General features: G+C 50.3%; 2 protein-coding genes across 2 annotated transcripts; one reads left to right on the forward strand and one right to left on the reverse strand.

The window, feature by feature from the left end:
• The first annotated feature begins 1,594 nt into the window (after positions 1-1,594).
• On the forward strand, positions 1,595-2,578 carry Eras (ES cell expressed Ras). Its single transcript, XM_032890194.1, has one exon. The coding sequence runs from the start codon at positions 1,701-1,703 to the stop codon at positions 2,382-2,384; it is 684 nt and encodes a 227-aa protein (XP_032746085.1). The 5' UTR covers positions 1,595-1,700; the 3' UTR covers positions 2,385-2,578.
• A 1,655-nt stretch (positions 2,579-4,233) lies between these two features.
• Pcsk1n (proprotein convertase subtilisin/kexin type 1 inhibitor) lies at positions 4,234-7,739 on the reverse strand. The gene is given in 5 exon segments (XM_032890195.1): positions 4,234-4,586; positions 4,978-5,212; positions 5,215-5,244; positions 5,247-5,442; positions 7,541-7,739. Coding segments are annotated over 5 exon segments (771 nt in total). The 5' UTR covers positions 7,655-7,739; the 3' UTR covers positions 4,234-4,390.
• Positions 7,740-9,619: the final 1,880 nt, after the last annotated feature.

Consider the following 9,619-nt stretch of genomic DNA (forward strand, 5'->3'; position numbering starts at 1 on the left):
TAGAAAGTGATGTTCGGTTCAGGGCAGATAAGATTGGTTTTGTTGGGGATGGGGTTGTTTTGAGGTTTTAGTTGCTGTTGTTGGTTTTGGTTTTGTTTTGGTTTTTTGTTTTGTTTTGTTTTGTTTTGTTTTGTTTGAGTAAAGGTCTCAATATGTCGCCCTGGTTAGCAATTCGCCTACCTCCGCTCCGTAAGTGCTGGAGTAAACCTGTGTATGACCATGGAATCTAGCAAAAGAACTCAGGTTCTTATAATCGTTATGTATTACTATTATATTTAATATTTAATTAATTTATGTTTATTTATCATTATTACCCATTGAGCCATCTTGCTGGTCCTGTGCTAGAGAAGCATTCTACCTACTGCTTCACATCTCCAGTTTTGCTTTACCTTTTGTGTCTCTCCACGCTCCTCATAATAGGTGGTTACTAGACCGTCTGATTTGGTTGCTGTTTCTGGCTTCCGACTTGTTTATGTAACCAAGGGTGACCTTGAACTTCTGATCTCTCCTCCCCCACCTGACTCCTGGAACTATAGATGTGAACCATCCGATGTTTCTGAGGTGCCGAGGACTGAACTTGGGGTTCCATGCATGCTAAGCAAGATACCAACTGAGCTATAGATCTTCAGCCTTGACCTAGTAGTTGGCTACACCGCTATGTCATTTAGGACCCCTTGGGCGGGAATGTTCCAGGCAGTCAATCACCAGACAGGCACTACTGTGCCAAGCTGGAGTTCAAAAACCAAATCCCACCATCCTTGTGCAGTGGAGAGAGAGGCTGTTAAGGGACATAGAAATCGGGGTTGGGGATTTAGCTCAGTGGTAGAGCGCCTGGGTTCGGTCCCCAGCTCTGAAAAAAAAAGAAAAAAAAAAAAAAAAAAAAGGAACATAGAAATCCTTTTTCCAGGAGATAAAGATGTCTAAAATTTTAAAAAACTTCCTCAAGCTTCAACTATAGTGATGGTTACACACCATGGACATTCCAAAAGTCCACTGAATCACACATTTTAACGGGGTGGATTTCATGGTACATGTTAATACCAATAGAACACTTGAAAAGCCTCGACAGGCAGGACTGCTCAGAGAAAAGGTGTTTTTACCAAATTTGGTTTTTACTACGGTAGAAGAGGTTTTATTCCATAGGCTGTCCTTGACCTCATAGACAGATGTCATGGCAAACATGCATTAAAGCCCCCACCCCCTGGAAGGGGTTAAGGTGCTCCACCAACCCAAATCTAACCCTTCCATGTGCAAAATAAATGCAATTTAAAAGTTATTTGTAATTTAAAACATTGTGTGCATCCGTGAAAAAAAAAATAGCCCTGCTTAGTGTCGGCGAGGAACTTAGGACGAGGCTGTGGATTTTTTGTCAAAAGAAAACCCTGCCTTTCTGTCCTCCTCTAAGAACAGGGGTGGGGCATGGGTGGCACGCATCTGCAATCCTAGGGAATGGGAAGGTAGAGGCAGGGGGATTGGAAACTTTGAGGTCAGCCTGAACTGCAGGACAAATTCCAAACAAGCCAGAGCTTATTAAGACCTGTCTTCCCCCACACCAAAAATCGGGACAAAACCGGGAGATTTACTTAACCATGTTGATTCAATGACACCTGGGGTCTCCTTTCTTCCAGCCAGTCACACCTTATCCCCATCCGGCTGACTCAGCACCTGCTGTTCACGCCTCTTCCTTGAGCTGCTTGGGAATGGCCTTGCCAACAAAGTCTAGCATCTTGGACCTGAGCCCCGGCACACAGTGCAGCAGATCGCCAGAGGAGAGCCACGAGGCTTGGGCACAATGCAAAGATGCTGGCAGGCAGCTACCGGAGTACAAGGCAGTGGTGGTGGGTGCGAGCGGTGTGGGCAAAAGTGCTCTCACGATCCAGATGACCCACCACTGCTTTGTGAAAGACCATGACCCCACTATCCAGGATTCCTACTGGAAGGAAGTGGCCCTGGACAACGGAGGCTACATCCTAAATGTGCTAGATACAGCTGGCCAGGATATTCACCGGGCCCTGCGTGACCAGTGTTTGGCAGCTGGTGATGGTGTGCTGGGTGTCTTTGCTCTTGATGACCCGTCGTCTCTGGACCAACTGCAGCAGATATGCTCCACCTGGAACCCTCACCACAAGCAGCCTCTGGTACTCGTGGGCAACAAGTGTGACCTGGTGAGCACTGCTGGAGACGCCCACACCGCTGCAGCTGTCCTTGCTCACAAGTTGGGAGCCCCCTTAGTGAAGACTTCCGCCAAGACACGGCAAGGTGTAGAGGAAGCTTTTGCTCTGCTCGTCCATGAGATTCAGAGGGCCCAGGAGGCTGTGGCTGAGTCAAGCAAGAAGACCCAACACCACAAAGCCGTGTGTAGCTGTGGCTGCTCTGTAGCCTGAAGACCTTAGTCTAGCAAACTGACCCCTGTCTCATGTCAAGGTGACAGTTCTCTCTTGTCACAATTCCCCTCCCCGACCAACACCTTTTTATTGCCATTTGGTGAGGAGTTAGGTGGTAACATGGGGTGTCCCTTGTTGGCTGTGTTCAGTGAAACTCTATGCAAAATAATAAATGTTCTCAGGATTCAAAGCCTCTATAGTAAGTCTTTTTTCTTTTTTTCTTTTTTTCAGAGCTGGGACCAAACCTAGGGGCTTTGTGCTTGCTAGGTGCTCTTTTTTTTTTAAAGATTTATTCATTTATTATATATAAGTACACTGTCACCGTCTAGACACACCCAGAAGAGGGCATCGGATCTCTTTACAGATGGTTGTGAGCCACCATGTGGTTGCTGGGATTTGAACTCAGAATCTGGAAGAGCAAATGCCTTAACTGGGCTGCTGAGCCCCTCTCTCCAGCCCCCATTTCTTTTTTTGAGACAGGTTCCATTATGTACTGATATAGCCTTGCCTGGAAGCTTCCAGATCTGCCTGCTCCTGTCTCCCTAAGTCCTGAACAAAAAGCATGCCGCCACTCCGCCAAGTTTGGTTTGCTTGACACAGGCTCTCCTCAGCCCAGGCTGACACTGAACCTCCTCCTACCTGATTGAGCCCTGTTCACCCAATACTACAGCTGTGTAGCGCCACACACAGCTTTCATATTGCTGTGTGGGTGGGAGGACGTTTTGAGAATTCTTTCATTTCAGGAGTTTGGGGGGGGGGGACCTGAGCATGTTAGCCGCACAGAGCTTTAATAGCAGCACCAGAGAGGCGGAGACAGGAAGATCAGACAGGAGTTCAGTGTCAGCCTGGTCTATAGAGTGAGTCTCAGGATAGCCAGAGCTACATAGTGAAAACTGTCTCCAAAGGGAGAATGAAGCTGAAGCCTGGGCACTTAGGGTTTTTTGAAACAGGATTTCTCTGTGTAACTCTCCTGGAACTCACCTTGTAGACCAGTCTGGCCTTCAGTGCAGAGAGTCATTTGCCACTGCCTCCCCTAGTGCTGGGATTAAAAAGGCCCAAGGCCTGTGCCACCACGCCCAGCAACAGTTAAGGATATTTTAAAAAGAAAGAACCGGGTGTGGCAGTCACCTTTAATCTCAGCTCTCAGGGAAGCAGGCAGGAGGATCTCGGATTTTGAGGCTAGCCTGGTCTACAGAGTGAGTTTAGGGACAGCCAGGATTATATAGTAACACTGGGTATCAATTTTTTTAAAAAAAAAAAAAATAGAAAGGAAAAGAAAAACCTTGAGAAACTGCCCAACCACGTTTTGGATACATGGAGTGTAAAGAAGACACCTAAAAACAAAACAACCTCCATCCCTGTGCGACAGAAGACAGTGACAGGAAGGTTAAGACTGAAGTGACATTTGTGCAAAAACGTGCACACATTGAGGACAGAACAAGTAGCCAGGGCAAAGCCCATGGTTGGAGTGAATATTCAAAGCCTTGTGTGAGAAGTACTTGGCAGTTACTGATGCAGTCAGTGCTGGATGTCTGGTCTAAGCTGTCTGATCCGCTAGGGGCCCTCACAACAAGCCTGGTCCTAGTGGGCAACAAGTGTAGCCATAGCCCCTTGGCCTTTTTGGTGCCCTAGACCCCTGGCAGACGCTGAAAGTGACCTCAGAGCCTCCCAGGAAACCCACCTCAGTGAAGCCTAGAAGGGTAGCCCAGGCACCTGGTGAGTCCTGCACAGGATAGGCAGGCCTGTGCTCCTTGTCAGTACAGGACCCAAACAGCTACTGTGCTCCGAGGATAGCCACTATCGTTGTAACCCAGTCCACCGGCCCCTAGTGCTCGCCGATCAGACAAACTGTTGCTACAGATTGCATTTATTGAGGGAGGGCTCAGGGGATGGGAGGTTGCTGGGGTAAGCAGCCGTGGACGTGCTGGCAGGGAGTCAGGGTTGCTGGGGCGCTCCTGGGTTCCGGGGCGCTCCTGGGTTCCAGGGCGTGCAGAATGCAGTAGCGCTCAGGGAGGCAGGAGGCGGCGTGCCGGTGCCTGGGGCGAGGAGTTCTCGAGACGTTTGACGCGTAGCAGAGCCCCCAGTACGTTCTCAGGGGGCACCTCGGGACCCAAATCCTGGTCCACAGCTCGGCGGAGGCGGCGCGGGGCCGGAGCAGCCTCTGGCTCTGAACTTCCGGTGAGGATCCGCCCTAGCAAGTACCTGCAAAGAGAGGCCTAGTGAGGAGGCGTTGTCACCGTTGTGGTGCAGAGCCTGACAACGCGACTTTGTAAGCCCGGATGGCTTGCAACTCTTCCTTACTGGAGCCTGAGGATCTCACCACTACTTTCCGAGGAAGTCAGAAAGAAGCCCTGGCCTTCCATTCCACAAACTGCCTGCCACAGCGACCACTCCCTGCAGAAACCTACCTACCCGGGGAGCCCTACTCCTGCATTGTCCCACCAGTCAGGGGTCCAGGGGGGTCCCCTGTTCTCAGGACCCACGACCTCACTTCTCAGGCTCCAGCGCAGCGTTTTGGTTATCTTACTCCCAGTGCGTAAAGCAGGTCCTGCAGCCCTCCGCCCTTGCCCTCCCTCCCCCTGGGTCCCCGCACCTCAGCAGCTCAGGGTCCACATCAGGAGTCTCGTCAGCGGCATCCTCGACGTCTGGGCCGGTGGGGCCATCGTCATACACTGGGGGCCGGGGTCGCAGCGCAGCGGCAGGGGCAGGGGCGGGGACAAGCTGAGCCGCCAGGGCGGCCGGGTCTAGGCGAGCTCGGAGCAGAGCACGGGCGAGCTGTGCAGCGGGAGCGTCCGGGTCGTCATCCGGGGCCAAGGGCGGGTCCGAGGGCGGGGAGCCCAGGCGCGCAGCAGCGCCAGGACCGTGCCTGCTGATCCTCTGCCTCCTGCGCCTCGGCACGCGCGCGCTCCTGTCTCTCGGCCTCCAGCAGGTGCGCCAGCGCCCGCGCCAGCTCCTGCACCGCACCCGCCGCCTCTCCTCGGGGCACGGCCCGACGCAAGCGGAGGGGAGTGCTAGTCTCAGCCAAGGGCGCGGATGCTGCGCTCAGACTGCGGGGCTCCTGCGAGAAGATGAGATGGAGGAAAAAAATAATCGTCATTGTCCCTCTGGCCAGAGATGCTCAACTAGGGGTGGGGCTCCAAGGATTTTCACCTCATGGATGACCACCTCATTCACTGGACCACTTCAAAGCGCCTATCATGTCTAAGGTCCCGAGAAAACCCTAAATATCTCCAAGGGCACTTCAGACGCTAGAACACCTCTAGGATTCACACAATCTCAGAATTTGTCCTGAGTCCTCTGGATGTCACGTTGTTAGTTTCTTTTCTCCATCTTTTTTTGGGGGTAGGGCGGATGCCAGGTTTGGAATAACACTGTAACATTTCGCTGTTGGATATTAAACTTGCAAAAATAAACCAGGTGTGTGTGTGGGGGGGGGTTTTCACCCTTAATCCCAGTCTAGTCTACAAAGCAAGTTCTAGAACAGCCTGGACAACACAGAAATCCTACCTCGAGAAACAAAACAAAATTTTTTTTTTTGCAAAAATCATTTTGAAAGGGAAATTGCCTGTATCTCGAAAGAAGAATGGGTTGTATGACCAACTCCTAGGGTTTTCCACTCAGCCTGTAGGACGTAAATTCCTGAACCATCCATCACAGCAGCATTTTATAATAGCATAAAAGTAGGGGGATGAAGGAAAGAACATCATGGAAATAAACAATGACATACTAGGATACTTATACACACACATAGGAGATGCTATTGTGTACCAATAAATAAACGTACAGCCATACACTTCAGTATAAACGAATCTCCCACTGAAGCAAAACCAAGGGAGGTTCTAAAGACTGACACGCAGAAAGGCCTCGATTCAAAACCACATGCACCCCCAACACACACACACACACACACATACACACACACACACACACACACACACAAAGGCAAATTCTAGAATCCCACTGCAGATGGCCTAAATCTGTCAAAGCCAAGGACTTCTTAGTGACCCCTAGTGACCACCAGAAAGCAGGTGCCTAGCTTGAATTCATTTCTCGGATGTTCCAAAAGCAGGAGGAATGAAACAATGGACCGTTTAAAGATAAGCTGCAAATACAAGTCTGGACTCAGTGGGCAGAAAATAGAAGGTAATGTCTATGGAGGGGGTGAGGCTAAAATCCTCCTCTGTGCTTTAGACAGCTTTGAAGAGGTAGAGAAGCAAGCTGCATGTGTCCTTGATCAGTATCCACCACCCTCAGTGCCAGGGGAAATCACTCACCAGTAACACACACACACACACACACACACACACACACACACAACACTGCCATATCCGCTGCAAGGAACGGCATACACGGTCTTCTTCATGCCTGTGTGCACGTTCCCGTTGGTGAAATGATCTTCAGTTACACTCTGAGCCACCCAGGTGCAAGGACACGCATCATCTTTACAAACACAATGCAGAGACATCATGGCTCCTTTCCCTGCAATGACACAGCTCCACAAAGAAAGAAGCAAAGAGGAAACTGTCCTGTGGATGCCATAGAAGAACCAGAGCATTCAGTCACACCTGCCGCCATGAAATATGTACCCCCAAGGTAGAAGGACCACCTCCCAAAATGCAAACAAACGAACACAGAAACACATAAGTACACAGAAAGATACGCCCATATACTACGTCATCACCCATAAGAATTCACAAATATACACATGGTACCACTGAGAAAGCAACCAGGCCCGCAAAAAGTAAAACAGAAGCATCTGCAGTATTGTAGGGCGTTCGGGAGCAGTCAAAGCAAAGGACACACGGAAAGAACACAATGTCTATACACCTCGGTCGTCACTTCACAGGCTTAGATAGCTTTTCTGAATATACCCTTGTGCCACCAACAGCTCCACAGGCCACCGGCAGATTGACATCAGACCAGGCTCCGGATGCTGAGGGATGGGCAGGGTGCGTCTGCTGGCCATGCCCTGAGCAACATCATCCTCACACCCTGAAACTGTGCCTGACCTGCGCGGGGGCTTTCAACTGCAGCCCAGACCACCCTTACCAAGCTCTATGTGTAAACCTGCAAAAAATCCCTCACCAACACTTTCCCCATCTTCCTCCCCACTCCACCCCACCCCCACCTCCACCCCCTGCTGACTGGGGTCGCACCTTCACGGGCCTCGCTGACAGGGTGGGGGGCAGCCTCAGAAGACCCAAGAGCAGCAGCACCAAAAGGCCTACGCCCCCGGCCCTCGGCCCGCAGAGCAGCGGCGACCCCGCCATGCTGCCCCAACGAGCCGGGCTCCGGACGGGCGGACTGGCTGTCAAGTGCGCAGCGATGGGTATTAGGCACAGCCAAGGCGCTCTGCGGCTGCGCACATCTAGGAGACTGGCCCCCTCCTGTTTTCCTACTCTACGCAGGCGCAGAATTTGGGCTCTGGCCTTCTGCGCATCGCCATGGAGATGTCCAAGGGGCAAAGTGGAGAACAGAAGTCTGCACTGGCGGTTGCCATGGCAGTAATAAGGGCAGTTGCTAGGGCAATAGACCTTGCTGTTGAATTACCAGACAGACAAGGGAAATTGACTCAGTGGGCTGAAATAAGGCTCTGGTTTCTGTCCTTGGGGAGACAACAGACTATGTTCTGTTTGATGGATAAACAATTACAGGCTGCAGGCCTTGACCACGTGTGTTACAGACAGAAATGAATCCAGATGATATGGCCGTGGACAGCACACAGTTCATATTGCCGATTAGCATTACTACGACTGCATCCTCAAGACGAGCATTACAGATTCTATAAACACTAAATGCTCCTTTCCATTCTCTCCCTGTGTGCTCGCTTGCCACCGGTATGCCTTGGCAATTGTGTACCCCACTCACATACGACAAAGACATAAATGTGTTTTTAAAAAGTGATGCAACAAAAGGGTGCGAGAGCCAGGCCTGGTGGCTCAGGCCAGCCATCCCCAACCACTTGGGAGGCTAAGGGAGAAGGATCTCAAGTTCAAGGCCTGTCTGGACTACATCTAGTTCAACAGTCTAGGGATGTAGCTCACCTGGTACAGTTTTTGCCTAGCATGTGCAAAGTCCTAGGTTTGATTCTGGCCACCCCATAAACTGGGTGTGGCAGTGCTAACCTTATCTATGATGTAGGTTTCTTTCTTCTTTTCTTTCCTTTTTCGTTTTATTTTCTTTTTTCTTTTGACAGGGTCTCACTACAGAGCCCTGGCTGTCCAGGAACTTACTATGTAGTTCAGGCTGGCCTCGAACCCACAGAGATTTGCAGGTCTCTGCCTCCTGAGGGCTGGGATTAAAGGCATAGAACACTATGCCCCACACAAAGCAAGTTCTAAACCAGCAAAAACACACAAGTAGTTTAAGGCCAGCCTGTATAATATGAGATCCTATCTCAAAATGAAAAGGAAAAAGGAAAAAAGAAAAATAAAAAAGAAAAGGAAAAAGGGGGATTTGAGCATGTAGCTCCGTCCTAGGGTTCTTGCCAGGATTGGTTCAGTCCATCCCCAGTGGGACAAGAGGGAAGGGGGAACTTGTACAACACAAACAAATGTTCCATGCCACCACCACGGAAAGACACAAAATGTCCCCAACCCAAGTATGGTTGGCACAGTCCTGTATCCATGGACCTGGAAGGCAGAGGCAGGAGGATCATGAGTTTAAGGCCAGCTTGGGCCACACAGGGAGTTTGAGGGCAGCCAAGGATATATAGCACTTAGATATTGTCTCAAACAAATTAGGAGAAGTAGAGGTATATAGATAACTTATAGAGCACATTCATGCCTGGGGCCCTGGAGTTCACCCCGTAACCAGACAAACAGAAATAAAACAAAGAAGTAAAATGTACCACAGCTCGGCATGCTATCACAGACCTTTAACCCCAGCACGCAGAAGGCAGAAGTGGGCAGATCCCTATTGCGTTCCTGGTCAACCTAGTCTACACAGAGAGCTCCAAAGCAGTCTAGGCTACAAAGAGAAACTACGTCTTAAAGGACAACCACAAAACCACCAAGCCCTGCAATGACCCATCAGAGGCTGGGAATGTGGCTCACTGGTGGGGCATGTCTACAGCTGGATTTGAACACCAGCACCACGTAAAAGAAGAAAACGCAGAAGATTCGGATAGAATCAGCATGTGTATCCCAGCAGGGGGAAATCGGAGAAAGCAATGACGACTGCTTCTTTCTGGATACAGAGCCAGTGGCTGCCATGTTATCTGATAAAGTTACAAT

The sequence above is a fragment of the Rattus rattus genome, chromosome X (assembly GCF_011064425.1).
Source record: "Rattus rattus isolate New Zealand chromosome X, Rrattus_CSIRO_v1, whole genome shotgun sequence".
Lineage (NCBI taxonomy): Eukaryota > Metazoa > Chordata > Mammalia > Rodentia > Muridae > Rattus > Rattus rattus.